Genomic DNA, 19,803 nt, shown 5'->3' on the forward strand with positions numbered 1-19,803 from the left:
TGACACCACTGATTCCTCTCCTTCATAAATGAGAACTGATTATATTCAGTTTTATGATGATGACAGATGTCAATATGGTAGAAAGCTAACAAAGTGTAATTTGGATAGATAAATGAAGTCTCCAAAGGCATAAAACCTCAGCTGGTTTAACATAGAACCTTATGCTGGTTCTATCAGTAAGAAAAAAAAATAAAAAGGAAAAACCAAGAAAGAAAGCTTTAAGCCTATTTCATTCAAAATAATCTTCACTTTCTTGGCAAATTAAAATGACGCCACATAGCTATATTGTGTAAATTACTTTTGCTTTGGTTAACTATCTCCATTATTATTTGATTACTATAAAAATTCCTAAATAAGGAATTTTTGAATATCTGAAAAATGTCTAAATTCTTTATAATAAATACTGTATTTAGGTGTTTTAATAATATTTACAATTGGAAAAATATGTATAGTCATCTCAGTACTACTTCTTCAATTTCATCTTCCAAAGAATCAACTGCCTTTACTGCTGGTCGATTGTTTGTGTGTTTTGGCCGGTGCCTGTTTGGGTTAAAACTTCTCTCTTCACTAAGGAAAAAGTCATCATCTTCATCTTGTCCTTTGCTTCTGCTGCCTTTATCCTTAGGGAGTACATTTAGAGGGTCAAAGTCCCCTTTGCTATTAGTCAGAGAACTTGAGGCACTATTTTTACTGGAAATGGTGCTGCTGGCACTGGCACCAAATAGTTGCTCCATGAGATTAGCTTTTTTCTCCTTTTTTGTACTTAAATCTCCACTATCTTTAGTGCTTCTTGGCAAATCTGCAATGCCACTTTTTTGATTCAACAGACTTGACCTCTCTGATGTTTTCCCAAAAGAAGGCACGTAACTACCAAATGTGAAATCAGGGGCAGAGGTTGGGCTCCAAAAACTTCTTTTTTTCTGGTTGTCATTATTTGTGGATATATAACTGCCATCTTGGTTAAGAAACCCATTAAATAACCTCTCAGTGGATTCTGAGAACCTGAAACTTTGGGATTTCTTCTCTGGACAGATTAAATTTGAGTGTGAACTTCTTAAGTTCAGGGAATTTTGTATTTCTCTGTCAATTTCATTCAATTTAGCAAGTAACATCTCTTTCTTTAATCTTTCTTCTTCTTCTTCTTCTGACTTCTGACTATTTTCATTTTCAATATGGTAAATTGCTGTTTCTATTCTAGGTTTTTCTTCTTTCTCTATTAAAATCATACTTTCTGTTTGATTTTCCTTAAGGTCCTCTTTTGTCCAATCTACAAGGAATTAAATGACAAAACAAAAACAAAATAAATTTCACAGAATTAAACTCTTAACAGATAGGTTCAAGTATCATCAATTTTAATCTGCAGCTAAATTTCAGTATTATCATATCCACCATTATTTCTCAACTCAGTATTACGGTATGAAAAAATATTCTCCCAATAAATACTCTAAAAATGTCATTTCAACACCTAGAATTTTACCTCCTCTAGATTAGGTTACTTATTTTACACCCCTTTAAAGAGGCTAAAATAATGCAGTAGGCACATTAAACACTTAATGAAAGCTGATGAGTCAGTGAAAAGGTTTTTTCAAACACAGATGTAAACTCAAGAGTACTATAAATTTTCACGTAGTATTAAATTACAGTGTTCTCCAATTTTAGTCTATTTGCATTTTACATGATACAGACTTGTCTGACATCAGGAGACCATTCTATAGATATACTTGACGACAATAATAAGTCATTTTTGATTTGTTCTCTTGTAATATTATGCTTTTCCTCATGTTCTAGTTGGATAAGACAGACAGGGACTGGATCTATGATTTCACTGGAATAGCGAACTTCCATTTGAGAAATTTCTCTTTACCAATGCAGAATGGCACCTCCTCCACAGCTTGTAGTCTTAGATAGTTGCCTATGGCAGATCCAAACATGCAGGCTGCCTATATGTTTCCATGCGGCCCACATCAGCTTAAAATGTAATTGGTAAATATTTAACAGACAAAATAAAAATACAATAAAATACAGATTAACATTACATTTTAAAATTAAGTCAGTATGCATTACATTGGGATCCTTATGTATAGATTAGTGGCTCCTGCTTCTATGAGTTTGACACCAGTGGCCTAGAGCATTAATAATTAAGTGACTTGCACAGGGTCATACAATGAATATATGTTGGAACTTGAAGACATAGGACTTGAATTTTTTTTTTCCTGGTCTCAAGGCTGGGTTCCTTTTCACTAAGAAATACTGACTATACAATTCACTATTCTTTCATTTATTAGCTTACCACCTGAAAGCATCTTTCTATGTGCACTAGCCAAAAGATATATAAGCAGAATTTCTATTTCAACAGTTTATTTTAAAAACAGGTATACATGTGTTAGCAATAATCAGGATGTGATTTTTGTATAGCTCTTTATACCTCCCCCAAAAAAAGGAATTTTTTTTTTAGTAAAAACTTTTTATACAACAGAACATCAAGGTTCTTTCTTCCTTACATTGCCCCTCTAAGTCACTTTTTTTTTTCTGAAATGGGAATGAAAATGTTAAAATTATCCCAGAGTTTCATTTCCAGTATCTGAAATTTATTAAATTTTACTCATTAAAATACCAAATTAAATGGTGAACACTGATATAGGTATCAGTTTAAGAGGGGAATAGAAATAGAAATTACAGGACTACAAAGACCTATTGTTTCAGCAAATTCAATGCATTACATCAGTGGTCTCTAACTTCTAACCTTAGGATTACTGGTGATCATGGAACTACTGCAATGGTTTCTTGAATCCACGTGTAAACCAAGAATTGTAATTTGGTTCTTTCTTTAGCTCCAACAATTTATATACAGCATGACTTCGAATAATAAGTATGCAAACTAACTAACTATAAATGTATAGCTATTTTTCAAATATATATAGATGCTATCATTACTGATAAAATACTAATTCATTTAAAAACAGTACTGAATCCAGAGTAGCTTTTTGTTATCATGGGTTTTCTTCAACAACAGATGATATTAAAAAGTACTGGAGATTCACAAAATATCTAAATGTTAAAAAGAAGTCCTCAAACTCAAAAAACAGTTGGAATCACTGCTTTAGATATTTGTTAGCACATCGTGTAAGAAAACAGGGACTAACCCTTGTTTGAGATGTAATGATAAGATAGTAAATATAGCATTAACTCCTAGATGATGAGCTTTAGTCAATATACATAGGATTGAACTCATAAAGAAACACAAATACCACCTCCATTCTTTTTCTCGAGGTCCATATACACTGATATAATTTTATCCCCTTTCTGAGGATGGGACCTGTGTGTGTGTGGTGTGTGTGTATGTATGTATGTATGCACACACACACACACACACACACATATTGTATGTGTGCATGTATGTATGTATATATATATATGTTCCTTTCATGCAGTGAGAAATTATTAGCATTTTAACTCTATAAAATTCTTATTCTTGTACTGTAGCCTACTGTTGGTTAAAGATAGTATTCCTCTGCCTTGGGTGGGGCTACTTATCCTATATAGTTCTATTTAATCTTCCCTGGCCCAACTATTTACATGGATCAAATCCAAGATGGAATCTGAAATAAGAAAACATAATTGGGCTTGTTTCTCCTTAGCCTAAGTGTCCAGGTCTAAAATCAGATATTTATACAATATTTTAATTCATTATCCAACTTACAAGGCCTGGGAATAAAATGAAATAAATGTTTCCAGCTGTTATTTACCCTTTACTCAAAGAATACCAGGCAAATTGAATATTTTTCTTTACTTCTAACTGCCTTATGTCATAGCAATTTCAGGCCACACAATGAATCACTCATTGCTTCCCGATATTGAATTCAAAGGTCGTTTGATCCTTTACAATGATGTAGGATTACATTCAAACCAACCCAAGATGGCCATTTTTTGGGAACAATTTATTTAGTTATATGTGCCAATGTTTTACAATTCCCACTGTTAAGAAGCTCCTGAATAACATACATCTAAATTATATTCCACCTACTCTATTCCCTCTTGTCTTGTCCTCTTAGAATAGAAAAACACACTCATACATTATTCCCTAATTTATTTGGAAAATTTTTTTAAAAAGCTTCCTTCAACTTCTTTCCAAGATAATTAGACTAAGTTTCTTTAACTTTCCTTTTCAAAGGAATGATTTTCTAAAATTTTAAACATTTTTGTTCCTTCCTTCTGCTTCTAATACTGTGCTTGTTACAGACCTCAAAATTAAAAAATGAATATTGAATTAAAATTCTAACTAGTGATGTATGTGGCAGAATTACATGTATGATATATAATTAGGAAACCCAAATTCCTATCTTAAAAAAATCAGTTTCTTGTTCTCTTTCACTTCAGTCTCTATCCTAATTAATCTAGGGTGGTATTGCTAGGGAATTAAAACTTTGAAGAGATTTAGTTCAGGACTTCCCTGATACAGTAGTACTAGATTACAGTTGTAGTTCTTTACAGGTTAAAGTTTCTATAAAAGAGCTAGCAAATGATTGGGAGCATCCTAAAAAACTGCTAACTAGGTTACTTAATAGCTGTTTGCTGATGTCAATGTTGAGTGAGATTTAAGTAACAAATACACAGCTGCATTTAAGTCTGGGCATATTCCAAACAGCTGTTAACTTGGAGTTTTAATTTAAGTTTTGAATCACATCTGAAGACATTCTAATCCTAGCGCCAAGGCATTCATATTTTGAAAAATTACCACTCAAAATGACCATAACCATGCATGATTTATCTGATGTTTCCACAGCTCTGACTTTTTGGCTGGGAGTTGTTCACTTAAGCATCATGGATGACTCTAACAGGTGGCCAGGTAGTTCTTTATCTTGACAACATTCTAGTTTCCTTCCTTTTTTCTTTTTCTCTCTCCATATCACAAACAGTTAAAGTGGTGATTTTAATTTCTACTTTTCTTATATAGCTCCTACTTTTCATATTAGCTATCTTCCTTCCCTTCATTATTCTGATTTTGTAAAACCTTATGTGAAGCAAGAAAGACCTAGGAAAATAAAAACTTTGATAAGCAATACTCTTTATTTTTAAGCAGATTAATTTTCCTACCATCTTGAAGAATCTCAGCTTTTTGTTTTATAACACATAGTTCTTCATTTTTTGTAAGTTTCTCTTCTCTTTCTGTACTTGGAGTCTCAGCTTCATCTTCACCTTCTGAGTCTTCCGGTTCCTATTATAATAAGTAGTTCTTTTAAAAAAAGAAAGGCCACTAAAAATGTGGAAAACTCTACCTTATGATCAAAAATATAATTTCTACAAATATCACAGGAAATATTAAAATCTACATATTTTAAATACAAAATTAAGGAGACCAACTTCATAAAAATGTCTCCTACTGCTACAAGCAAATTAAAAATTAGTAAAATTTCTATTGATACAGAAAGAAATACCTGGAGGCATTTAATAAGGAAGCTTATCAGCAGACTTCAGCAACAGCAGCAGAGATATGTACCAGAGTCTTTCAAAATTAGCAGATTAGTAGCTAAACATGTGGAGGAATCAATTTAAACTAATATTCCACTTAACCAGCACACAAGGCAACCAGAACACTTAAGCAGCTAGAGACAGTAGAAAATCTAGAGAAATACTAAGTACTCTTTAGTTTTAAAGAAAATCTAAAGGCCTGTCATTCTGAAACCTTCAGACAGTACCTAACCACCAAACCCTGCTCCCCCAATCACACAACTTTTAGAAGTCACCCTGACAAAGCAGGTCTAAGTTCACTTTGCTAGTTATTTGATCCAAATGCAACTGAGATTTACATTTTTATCAGTCTTTAAGAGTGGTTATTTTTTTTTTTTGCTCCACTGATTTTAACAACCACCTCTAGTTTCTAACATTATGAATTGATTTTTAAAATATATATTTATTCCATGTGGCCTTCTGAAGCTTTCTGCTTCCTAGGTTCATTCTGGAGGAAAGATTTTTTTTCCCCTATAGAATTTATATTCTTTAGCTTAAAGCTAATGATAAATTTAACCTTTGTATTCATTTTGAAGCATCCTTTGGTATGCTGACCTGTAGGTGATGACATCAATTAAAGATATGCAGTTGGAAAAGTGCATAATTAGGAAATCAACAAAATTTAATGGGAAGTATAGGTTCCCACTTGGGTGGATCTACATGAGGATCATTCACTAAATGAATGGTTATGCTATCAGTTGAATGAAAAGTCAATTAAATAGGATATGAAATGGTAAATTGGTTTTGTAGCAAGAAACTTCAGGGGGCATTTTAATTTAGCTATTTTTAACTTGTATGACCTTAGACATGTCTCTTCTTTCTGGACCTCAATTTCCTAATCTCTAAGGTTCTTTCTAGGTCTAAAATCTGAACTCTATTCCCCAACCAAAATTATCAACTGAAATGTTAAAACACAAATGGCATCAACCTGAAAAAAATACCTTATGCTCAGACATTAACAAATTTTATCTGTCTTTCCAATCTTTCCAAGACGTTTCATAAAACAAGAAAAATAACAAATATGTGACACAGCACAATGGTTGTATGGTCATGTGAGACCAAGGATAATTTTTAAAAAATGTCTTCCAACTTAAATAATTGCCTTTCCATTGCTAGCTTACATCTCCATTAAGCTAATCCACCTTGAATGTGGATTATCTTACTGATAATGCAAGTTTAGAAGAAAGACATTTATGAGACTCGGCTGACCTGCTCAAGAACTTTGTGGGGGAAAAACAATCCTGGGTATGTGGGAGTGGAGGGAAAGATCTATCCTTTCCACTCCAACAAACATGAGATTTGAGAATTACCTGGACAGTTGCAAGCTTCTAAAATCCATAATTATATGAAATACACTTGAGCTTTGCTATATTGCACTACCTAAGGTATAGATTGTGAAATGTTTTTGTAAGTGAAAGCATTTTATAACTTTGTCATTTTACTGCATGTATAACTAAGTCCTACTGGATGTAGTCCAACACAGACCTACTGTATTCCACTCAATAGTGGTGGCTAAGATTCCAGCATGCTTATTTATTCATCATGTAACCAATGTATTAAATTTAAATGTACTCAAGGATAAATTTAATGTCATGGATGGAACCAAAAAAAAATCTATAAGTCACTAATATTGGTTATAGTAAAAAAAAAAAAGGAGGCAATGATGCTTATTTAAGTGTCTTACCTTAGGAAATGTGTTGCCTAAAATACCCCAGGAAAGAAAATCCCCTATTGTTGCTAGGCCCTAAAACCATACCTAGAGTACAACAGATTATTTTAGGGTAGTGTGTGTTTTAGTGTCTGGTGGGATTAAAAATATTATTAACAACTCACATTTATAAAGTGCTTTATAAAACAATTTCTTTCAAAATAACCTTAGGGCATAATAACAATAACTGACATTTATATAGCACTTTAAATTTGTCATCTTTATTTCACACTTGATCTTCTTGGGAAGGCCCTCTAGTCTATCTGCATTACAAATAATGCTTGCTGATGGTTTTAGAGAAATGTTTATTTTCAATTTAAGGGAAAAATCCATTTATACCAATACTTTCAAGTGTTTTTAATAGAAATGAGTGTCGAACGTTGCCAAAAGCTTTTTCTGCACCTATTGATATAATCATATGATTTTAAAAAACTTTAATTATTGATATAATCAATTATATTAATAGTTTTTCTTATGTTAAAATATTCCTGCATTCCTGATATAAATACCACTTGATCATAATGTATAATCTTTGTAATGTATATTGTTGTAATCTTTTAGCTAGTGTTTTATTTAGGATTTTTGCATCCACCTTCATTAAATGAAATTGGACTACAATTCTCTATTTCTGTTTTTACTCTTCCTGGTTTAGGTATCAGTATCATATTTGTTTCATAAAAAGAATTTGGTAGAATCCTTTCTTTACTTAATTGTTCCAAATAATTTATTTAATAATGGAATTAGATGATCTATAAATGTTTGGTAGAATTCACTTGTAAATCCATCTAGTCCTGGTGCTTTTCTCTTAGGAAGCTTACTTAAGGCCTATTTCTTTTTAAAAATGGGTCTATTTAGATATTCTATTTCTTCTTCTGCTAATCTAGGTAATTTATATTTTTGTAAATATTCTTCCATTTAACTTAAATTGTTAAACTTATTGGCATATAATTGGGCAAAATAACTCCTCATAATTGCTTTAATTTCATCTTCATTAGTGATATATTCACCCTATATATGAACAGGCAGTTTTCCAATGAAGAAATCAAAACAATTCATAGTTATATAAAAAATGCTCTAAATCATTATTGATTAGAGAAATTCAGATTAAAACAACCTTGAAATATTATTTTACACTTATCAGATTGGCTAAAATGATAGAAGGGGAAAGTGACAAATGTTGGAGAGGATGTGAAAAAATTGGGACACATTCTTTGTTGGGAGGACTGTGAAATGATCCAACCATTTTGGAGAGCAATCTGGAATTATGCCCAAAGAGTCATATAACTACCTATACCCTTGAACCCAGAAATATCACTACTTATTTCTTATAGACTTGTAAGTCTATTTCCAAAGATGATTAGGGAAAAAGGAAAAGAATCTATATGTTCTAAAATGTTTACAGCACCTCTCTTTGTGGTAACAAAGAACTGGAAATTGTAGGGATGCCCATCAACTAGGAAATAGCTGAACAAGTTGTGGTGCATGATTATGATGGAATACTACTGTGCTATAAGAAATGATGAGCTCAATGATTTTAGAAAAACATGGAAAGACTTGCACAAAATAATGAAGAGCAAAATGGCCAGAATCAAAAGAACATTGTATACAGTAATAGCAATATTATTTTAAGAAGAACTTTGAGTGAATAAGTCATTTTGTCTATTATAAATACTAAAATCAACTGTAAAGGACATATGAAGAAAGATGCTATCTGCATCCAGAGAAAGAATTGATAAACAGAAGTATGTATAGAATAATTTTACATATATACTTATTTGTGTCTAATAGTAGCCATTGGGAGTGGGGGATGCAGGGGGCAGGGAAGAAAAAAAGAGAAAAAAATATATTTATATGATTTTGTTGTATATTTGGAAGGAATAGCAAGTTGGCCATAGTAGATTTGCAGTTTCATGTACAACCATCTTTTTTATTGTACTATGTTATGGAAATGCTTGTTTTATTCCATAAATTAAATTTTTTTTTTAAAAAATTACATACACTTTCCATGTATTTAGCTCATTTAGCATCATAAAAATCTTGTGTGATCCAGGTATAATTTGCCCCATATTACAGATGAGAAAACTAAGGCTCAAAGAGGTGACATAGCTTGCCTATAGTCACACAGCTTGAAAATATCAGAGGTACAACTGGAATGCGTGTTTTCCTGACTCTAAATCCATCACTCAATTCGTTATGCTACACTGCCCCTCTAGAAATAACAGACATTCATAAAGTACTTTACAATTTGTAAAATGCTCTAAATACATTATTTCATTTGAGCCTCATAAAAACTCGGGGTGAGAGGTACTACAGGTAGTACTGTCTTCATTTTGCAGATGAGTACACTGAAACACAGAAACTGAAATGACTTGTCCTTGGGTCATGCAGCTAGTAAACTCTGGCAGCATGCTTTAAACCCATGTCCAGGTCAGGAAGCATTACCCCTGGGACTCAGAGAGATTCAGTAATTTGTCTAAGGTCACAGGGCTAGCTCACAACAAAGCCAATGCCAACCTCTGAATATAAGTTTCCTGATCTAAATGTGTTCTTTTCCCTAAACTATGTTAGTTGTTCAAAAATTCTATTAGAAAAAATGACTGCAGTTTAAATTTACAAAACTCCTGTTGCAATCAACAGAAGGAATAAGAAAAAAGTAGTCAATATAGATTTTTTAAAAAATTGGTTCAGAAGTATAGGGAGACTACGGATAGACTACAAAAATGCAATTAAAATTTTAAAGAGGAAAATAGATCCTAAGTCCTGGCTTGGGTCCAGAAAGACAGAAGTAACACTGGCACTGTTTTTTACTTTTCAGAAAATTTAACACAATCTTTATTTTTAGGAAAAAGTGGGGCCTAAAGTTTGGTTCCAAGATTGTTAAAACTCACCCGAGTAAGTAGTTCCTCTTCTTCTGGTCTGGGTGAGTCTTGAGAAACAGAAGCTGGTGATGACAAGTCATCTTCTTGGAAATATTCACTGGTTTGTACTCCTTTTGAGCTACATATTTCTGTAATTTTGTGGCTCACAGATACTAAAAAAATTGTAACCAAATAATATTTTAAAATTTGCTCAAGTTGCTATTTCCCCAGTTAATGTAGCTATGAAACACTACGGGGCTTAGAACTGAGCCGAGATATGTGATTTCATCAGTATAGGGAATCACCGGTAAGGAAATAACTTCCTCCAATGCAGACCAACTACTGTTCTGCAATGTTGTATGGAACAAATACTGGTCTGCAATGTACCATCTTTGAGATTAGTGCCAAGGGCACTGACAGGTTAAGTGATTTACCAACAGTAGGAGAGCTAATGTATATCAGAGTCAGGATGTAGACTCTGATCTTCCTGACATTGAAGATGGCTTTTTATCCACTCTACCGCTGCTTGAAATATATTGATAAACCAATGTCTCCAATTAATAAGTATCAGTCAGATAAACAGGAATTTTGAACATGGGGAAATATTATAGTGGGATAAAAGAAATTACATGTATTTTCATACTCTCAAACCAGTTCATGTATTAAGTAGTTTTGATACATACAAAATATCATATTGTATAATGGGAATAATATTGCTACCACAGTATTCTTGCCCACACCTCCACCCCATTTCACAGAACCCTTATTGACATCACATAGAACACCAAGGTTTTGTGAAATAGTGTGGTGATGTATGAAGCTATTACTCAGAGTTCTGTGAAAGATAAGCAATTCCATTAAAGATTCAGCTCCCAAAGGCCTTTTGGAAGGTATGCTGGGGTGGGGTTGGAGGGAAGAATAGTGTGGGGGTGGGAATTATGACTGGTTAATTCAACTTATATTATAATTTATGCTTTTCAATTTCAATGTTAAGGGGAAAATATTTAAATTTTTGAAAAAATGGTATGTAAGTTCATCTTGATGAATTTTTGTGAAAAACATCTACAGGGAAAAGTACAAAGCCTTCAAAAATATAGTTAAGAGTATACTGAAATTATAATGTAGAATTTAAAACTTTACTAACAACAGCAGTAATAGTGCAACCTTATATTTATATATAACTTTAAAATTTCCAAGAACTTTCACATATATTATTGTCCTCTGATACAACCCTGTGAAGTAGATAGGACAGACATCTTAACCAGACTTCATCGCTGGGGAAATTGATGTGCAGAGAAGTTAGTGGTCTTCCTCCTGATTTTACAAAGCTGGAGTCACAATTTCTTACTTTTAAGTTAAATTTTAAGCTTTTGACATGGCTTTTTATTTCACTTTGGAATGAAGGATTAGCTCTTCCACTCCACCCCTTAGTCCTGTCAATACATAATTAAAAATATTGACTGTACCACATTTTCTTGGAGAAGCATCTCTATCTTTCTTAGGAGTTTTCTTCAGTATGCGGTTAGAATATATATTTTTTACATCCAGTTCTCTCTCTTTTTCCTGAAAATAAAGCCAGTACAATCAGCTAAGGTTTTGAAATCTCTACCATAACTCAGTTAGTCAAGGAAATTTCCTATAGCCTGGTATTTGGCTTACTCGAGCTCAAATTGCCGATTAAGTTAGAGAAAGGAGCACCTTTATGACCTTATGCTCTAGAAGTGAGTATTCAGAAAGGAAAAATAGAGTACTTCTTTTTCCACCCTACCCCTCCCCATTACTGATCTCAGGATTGCCAATCTCCCAAATTTTTTCTTGCCTGCCCTGTGAGTCTTAAGACATGGAGGTAAGTAAGCAAACAGTTCCTTCAAAATTTAAATAAATAGTTCTGTAGAAGAACCAAATATTGAGCTAAGAGGAGGTGGTTTTTATTCTTTAAATCAGTCTAATATAATAGTATCTCTATAATCAAAATGGTATTATTTGCAACTCTCTAGCCAAAAAACAAAAAAGTTTGTTTTCTACATAGGAATGTTATATATAAAAATAGACTAGGTATTTAAATTTTTTTCAATAATTTTATATTTTCTTATAGTTGATTATGGTAGTGTATTTGTAACAGAGTACTTAATAATTCACTATTATGAGTGCATTAACCACTATATTATCAGAATTTTTTACTTCTAAGAGCCAGAGTTAATGAACATATACTGAAATGTCACATAACAAAGTACAGCTTTACCCAAATAAAAATATAGCACATCTAAAAGTCAAGTAGTTCTACAGTAATGATATATAACAAAATTACTGCAGTTTTAACATTTTTTTTTCAAAGCTTACCCTCAGTTTTTGACATAATTGTTGTAGCTCCTTTTGAAGAACTTTATTTTCATTCTGAGCATCATGTGACTTTTTCTTTTCAGCATGCAACTGTCGTTGGTAACTACTAGTATTCAGCTCAAGATTTTTTGATAGTTCCTGTAATATGTGTAAACAAATGAGAAAAATAACTGTTTATTTCAAAAGGAATCTCTTAGTGAACTTTTAACATCACCTTAAAATGGGATGCTATATCTATTGCTGGCTAAGCACACAAATCATCTTGTGCTGACAGGTTGTGGCCCTAAAAGAGATCAGGGAAGAACTATGCAGATTAAGTCAGCTTTGTCTATTATATTTTTCTTATTTTTTTTTTTGAGAATTTGTGTGCAAGCATGTATCAGCCTGAAATGAATATTGTTGAAATAGTAGGAGGGGCTAAAGCTGATAAGTTTTGGAGGTAGGTGAAAATTTGGGAGGCAGGGAAGAGAAATGTTTTGTTCAAGCTATTTTAAAGGCTAATTAAAAAAAAAAAACATGCAACAGCAATATTTAAATATTTTGCATGCAAAAGGTACCCAGAGTAAAATAAAGCATTCCTAAGATAAAAAGCAACAAGTTATTTCAACAGTATTCAATAATACATGGTTCATAAATGAAAAAATTGATTCACATGCTTTAGATTGGTTTAAATTATCAACAAAATAACATGCCTTTTGGTTAAAAAAAATCAAGAACTTAATTAATATTCACATTCGTCTACATCTCCATTTCTTTTGAAGACAGTAACTTCCTTATCAGAGTATCCATTGTTCTTTTAAAATGTAGACAAAGCAATGGAAGGAGACTCAGGATTAGATCCTGAGTGAATGAGAAACAGGAAGAAAACGAGCAGAGAAAAGGGCATTCAGGGAAGGAGCCAAAGAAGTAGGGAATTATGTCATGAAAGCATACAAGGTGGCCAAGTTAAAGTGGAAAGATTTATGCACAGTATTAAAGATGGGAAGATTTGCTTGCCTTTCCTTTTCTAGATTACAAGAAAAAATATGATTATATATGTTGCATATAATGCAAAAACAAAAAAAATTCTAGAATTCAGCAAAACACATTTATTTGCTATCTGCTATCTTTAAATTTTAGGATAATTTGGAAATAGACTGGGCTAAAAGGCAAAGCCTCTTTTCATAAAGGACAAAATCTAAAAGTCTAAAAAACTGCAAAAGGCATCATTAAACTACTTAATTTGAGAACTTTCAAGTACTTTGAAAGCACTTATTTAAGAAACCAGCTATATAATTTACACTTATGTAGCACTTTCTTTATGCCCACACACTAATTCATTTGATCCTAAGTAACAATCCAGACTCTAAACATTATCTCCACTTTAGAGACATGGAAAACTAAGTCACAGAGCCACCTGGAAGAAAACTAGAGTTAGAGTCGGAGGTTCTTGATTAGAATTCCAGCTAAGCCTCAGTTTCCTTATCTATAAATTGAGAGCTCTAGACCAGGTAGGGTCTCTTATTTCTTCATCAATGATCTAATTGCAGGGGTGGAGAACCTGCAGCCTCGAAGCCATATGTAGCCCTCTAGCTCTTCAAATGTGGCCCTTTGACTAAATCCAAACTTCAAAGAATAAATCTCTTCAATAAAAGGGTTTGTTCTATAAAATCTGGACTCGGTCAAAAGACTGTACCCAAGGACCTAGAAGGCCACATGTGGCCTCAAGGCCACAGGTTCCCCACACCCTTGGTCTAATGAAATTACTTCTAAGGTTATGAAGTTAGTAGGTGGTAGAAAAAAGAGGGCTAGGAACAAAATATTCTGACTTCCAAATGACCAAATCAGATTTTCATATTTTACTTTATGTTATCCTTAGAAAAATAAAAAAAAAAACCCCACATACACTAAAGTATGCAATTTAAAATGCATTTACTTTTGAAAGACTTTGAAGTCAGAACTTTGTATTGTGGACCTTAGTTGGAGCACTTTACAAAAGTGGAGACAGTATTGCACTAGGAAATCAGGAGATCTAAGTTCTTTCTAGTCCTTATTGTGCCACTAACTCACTATTAGGTAAGTCAGTCTTTATAGGCCCCAAACTTCCTGATCTGTTAAATCATCAGGTTTTACTACATGTTCTCTCTCAAGTCTCTTTTTTTAACACTAACAGTCTTTCTCTTTTAGCTCTAAAATTCCAGGATATAATTTAAAAGAACTTTTACTTCAAGCACTGGTACAAAGTGATATTTAAGTAATAAACTCCTGACAGTTGAACTTGTTTTTAGTATAATTTTATAAAATAAATTCATCATTAAATATAATAACTTCTAAAAACATACCACTAACAAAAACAAATGCAGTTTTGTTAAGACTAAGCTCCAATATAGGGATTTATAATGACAAAGATATATAATAATAATAACTTAAATTTCTATATATTATGTGTACAAATTTCTAAATTACATAAAGAATTGAACTGCTTTAAGTTGTGATATCATAAATGTCACATTTTAATTTGTTTGCAGTTCATTAACTTTTCCTATGTTCATATTTCTCTCACTAAAATGTTTGTAAAAACCAAATTCTATAACATTAGTGCCATTTTAAAGATAAGCTTTTTGCATACATGTAATTCAAATATACCTTACTGATAAAGATTGAGAGGAAGGTCAATTTTCAAATAGTAATAGTTTCAGAATATCTTAAAAGGATTTCAATTTAATTACTTTCAAGCACCTACAATTATTAAAACTAGATTAGTGAAGTACTATTTAATAAATGGTCCTTGGAAGATCACTTTGATAGTTAAAAAGTATTTATAATTGCTTAATCACTAGTTTCTAGGTAAATGAAAATCTGTAATAGACAAGTTTGGTCTTTTAAGTATGTAAATGACTATTTTAAAAAGCCACTATAAAACATCTATGGTTTATTTTGTCAATTGGGACCCTGGGACAGATCATCTAGTTCAACCTCTTCATTTTATGTATGAAGAAACTGAGGCCCAGAGAAATTAAATAACTTGACCAAAGTCACATAGCAAATAAAAGAGTCAGAATATGAACCTGAATGGGGATGGGATCTGGAACCCAATCTGTGAACCCAGATCCCTGGCATTCAGGGGCTGGGTTCCTGAAATTTGTGGGAACGTTCAGAGGCCTTTTCCTTTTTGGGGTCCCTCATTAGTGCCCCATCAAACTCCCAGATACTCTAATTGCAAATTCAGCATTCTTTCCACAGTACTGTGCTATTAGTAAACCTTTACTCTCGCAGAGAGTTAAAAAACTTAACTTCAGTTGACTTTCAAGGTTTAATTTAATGAGATTTTACTCCATCGTAATAGCCTTTTGCACAACCTTATTAGAACCTGTTGCTCATTTTCTGTTGCTTTTCCTAATCATTTGGTAAGCGTCTTCACAGAATAAAGCAACAGAACATGAATAACTGTCTTATAACAATCTTGAGAGTTCTCAAAGAGTTTTATTTTTTATAGTTGCTTTTTAAGTTTGTGTTGATGACCTGGTAATTATTATGGCTTCCCAATGAAGTTCATACTGGCAGATTGTCATGTACTATATAAGAATGTACTTCCTACCTTGCATATATTTTGTCCACAATAAATATTTGTTGAATAAATCTTGGGACATACCAACAAGAAATTTGGCTGCTGGTTTAGAGACATTTTGATGGGATGTCCTAATTAGCTTTATTCCTTTTTCTAATTAGCTTTATTCGATAGGAAGGTGTTTAGAGGAGAGAGAGACGAGACTTCCGGAAAAGGTAACAGCCTACTACAGAAAATATGTTGTAGTCAACATTTGGGCCTCTAATCACTTTTGGTAGGGATGCTAGAATCACAATGGCAGAACTGGTTGTGGCAATTAAGGAAAAGAATTGGTGACATGGCAGCATTTATTTCTAGGTAACATTGCTTTGGTCTACAGAGTCGCTTCACTTACAATTCTGGATAAACTGAGGAGGTAGTAAATTTTAAAAAAAGAAGAATGTCTAGTTCATTTTTTAAAAATACCTTTTAGTGGAACAAACATATCTTAAACAAAAACATTCAATTTAATTTGAAATGTATTCAATACTTAATTTGCACTGGTAAGGCATTAATATCAATTTATATATTTGTGACTAGTTTATAGAACTTAAGAGAATAATTTTACTATTTTAAATGACTACAAAGGCTTATTATTGCATTTTTGTTTTCATGACATTATAGATGATACCTATGATTTATTGCTGCACTTTCCTCATCTATAAAATGAGGGTACTGGATTAGATTACTTCTAAGGCCCTTTCTAGCTCTAACATGTTATTGTTCTAAGTATGAGTCCTTGATCAAGAATGCTACTCTCGATTACAACATCATTTTTATGGGAAAATGAGACTTATTTTTACAATGATTGGTTTTATGCTCAGTTTCTAGGAATTCACTGTGAAAAAAATTGGAAATGCTTTTTAAAAAAGTTTCACATTTGATTTGGCCACTGATCAAAGCAATAATTAGCTCAAGGCATCTAAATAACCTACTTGTCAGTCAACTAGCATTTAGTGAACACCTACTACATGCCTTGCACAGTGTGAAGCACTGGGGATACACAGAAAGGCCAACTCCATTCCCGCACAAAAAAAAAACCAATAACCTTATGCTGTTTATTAAATAATTCAACTATTTATGAAAACACTATGGGGTAAATATAGAATGAAAAATTGTTACTGAATTAATAATACTGTCCCTAATATATAGCACTTTTCTTTAAAATGAATAGCTTAACTAAAGCCAGATAGAATTTGCCACTGCTTACAGCCATTTTCCTCCCCTTCAAACTGAAAAGTAAATAAAGATGGAAATCCCTTTCTCCCTTTATATCACTTTGGAAGAATCAAGAAAATCTGAAAAGTACTTGAATTTACAGGAAAGCCAACTTATTATAGTCCCTGATCTCTAACAACTGCACCTAGGAAAGGTAAAAGTAGGCGAATTGGTATTGTAGCACTGAATGGGGAGCGACGCTGTTCTTTGAGTCTGTTAGGATGCCCTTTGCTGGAAGAGTAAACTGGTGCTAAAAATTTCCCTGCTCAGCAGACATAGCTTTCTCATTATTGGAAAGTAACAAGTAAAATCATTTTTTTGGAACCAGACCTGTGACATAAGAGGTTTGAGTACGAAAATACCAATGCATATCGGTATCTGCTCTGCATTTATAGTCCTACAGGATTACTGGGGGCCCAGAGAAATTAAATGTCTCACCAGAGTCAGAGAGTCAATACATTTAAGGCAGGCCTTGAACTCACATCTTCTGTCCTCAGAGGGGGGTTCTATCTACTACTGCAGGCCATCTCTCAAGCTTAAATCACATTAAGTAAATTATGGTGTTAGGTACTATTGGAGGGCCATTAATTCTTTCAGGTTATTAGAGTATCTTTTAGTGAATTACTGTTTTTATATGCTAAAAATCTTACTATAATCTTTTCTGTTATAAACTCCTACTTCGTGTTATATTTGTTTGAAGAAACTAATTTAGAAAGTCACTAAAGTGATAATAATATTATTTATATATTTATACAATTTTGCAAATATTTAATATAATTTACTTAATTTATATAATATTTTATATTTACATAACAGCACTTTAAGGTTTACAGAGTCCTATTTATAAATATTATTTCATTTTATCCTCACAATAACCATGGGAGGGAGGTGCTATTATTATCTCTTTTATAGATGAGTAAACTGAAGTGGGCAGATTAAGTGACCTGTCCAGGATCACATAGCTTAATAAGTGTCTAAGGCTGATTTTAAATTCAGGTCTTCCTGACTCCAGGTGCAGTACTTTATCCACTGAACCACCTAGCTTCCTCAAGGACTTTTCCTGTGGCATTTTCTTCCTTAACAGACCAGGAAATAAGTGCATGAAAGAAAAGGACCACTATAGCAGTAAGTTGGTAAACCACTAAGAAGGTGGAATAAATTCCAAGAATGGCTTGACAGAACCAAGAAGTAATTTACTTCTCACAAGAGCTGATCTACTAATAAAATTTTTGACAGTTTAATTCTTCACATTTCCCTTTTATGTTTGAGATTTTCTCTAGCTTCCTACATACAAACTACTAAAAAGGTTTCATTTATCAAGGGGTTTCAGTAAAACAGAAATTGGTTTTAAACAGAACACATTATTAAACTCCTAATGGGAAAGTGACACAAGACAATATAATTAGAAGAGGTTCTTTAAAATTCACCTTAATTTTTTTCTCAGTATCGTCTAATTTGTTCTCTGCTAAGACTAGTTTCTTTGCCAGATCTTCTCGTTCAGGTAAGTGCTTAGCTTCAGAGAGCATTTTCAGTTTCTTTAAAGAACATTTTGTCCTATGAAGTTCACACTCTGTGTCTTTCACTTTTTTATCAGTTGCCCGTTCTTTCTCTTGAGATTTTCTTAAGCGCTCTTTTAGTGCCTTAATCTCATTGTTATGTCTGACTATAAGTTGTGAGATTTCATTTTCTGTATCTTCAAACTTATTCAGGGCTTTCTCCTGTCTGTACTGAAGCCTTTTCAAAGCCTTGTTTTCTTTTAGCAGCTCATCTAATTTGAACTGGAGTTCAGTCACTTCATTTTGCAGCTCATTGATTTTCAGCAGTCTGGCAGAAAGAACCCGTTTAGTGAGAAGATCAATATCTCTCTGGGAAGGCTCCCTACTGACACTACGACATCCCATTCGGAATCCTCTTCTGTTTGGTGGAAACTTGTAGCTTATTTTTCTAGGGGCTAAAAGGAAATAAGAGTTATATACAGTACATAATTTTACAGAGCACAGTATTAATGGTACATATTACACTATATATTTCTAAAAATTTTCTCTCTGGGAGGAATGAACTAAGTTTTATATTTTAGCACACAGATTTATTTCCTTTAAACAAGATTTGCTTTCCTTTTCAATGGCTACAACTCAAAAATCATGCACTAGAAATAGTATTCAAATTAAAAATCAACAATTCATTCCTAAACACAAACCCTAATATTTACATTTTAAAATTTTCTAGAGAATTATTGTTATTCTAGCAAAGAAAAATAGCTCCAGATTTAACCTATTTTTAATTTAATTAGAACACACGAACCAAAAATCACTTCTACCAGAAAAACTAAGCAAAAACAAAACAAAAAACAAACCCACAGAAGCCTTCAAGGCCAATCTGTGACATGGTATGATTGGTGAAAAATTAATTTTTGTAATTCTGTATGAATTAATGACTATTTTTCCTAGACAGATACTTTTAAAAGGCACATCATTCATCAATGATTCAAAACTGAATGGTTTCTTTTAGGGTTTCCTTGGTGTAAATCCAAGCCAAAGACATCCATCCATCCATCCATCCATCCATCCATCCATCCATCCATCCAT

At 32.7% G+C, this 19,803-nt stretch overlaps 1 protein-coding gene across 1 annotated transcript in view; it reads right to left on the reverse strand.

The window, feature by feature from the left end:
- LCA5 (lebercilin LCA5) overlaps positions 1-19,803 on the reverse strand; it is a 143,208-nt gene that overhangs the window by 2,593 nt on the left and 120,812 nt on the right. The window contains 6 exon segments of the mRNA XM_027854139.1: positions 433-1,267; positions 5,095-5,215; positions 10,105-10,247; positions 11,541-11,637; positions 12,415-12,552; positions 18,646-19,169. Of these exon segments, the coding sequence (XP_027709940.1) occupies positions 453-1,267; positions 5,095-5,215; positions 10,105-10,247; positions 11,541-11,637; positions 12,415-12,552; positions 18,646-19,169 (1,838 nt within the window). The 3' untranslated portion in view covers positions 433-452.

The sequence above is a fragment of the Vombatus ursinus genome, unplaced genomic scaffold (genome assembly GCF_900497805.2).
Source record: "Vombatus ursinus unplaced genomic scaffold, bare-nosed wombat genome assembly UNPS02000582.1, whole genome shotgun sequence".
NCBI lineage: Eukaryota > Metazoa > Chordata > Mammalia > Diprotodontia > Vombatidae > Vombatus > Vombatus ursinus.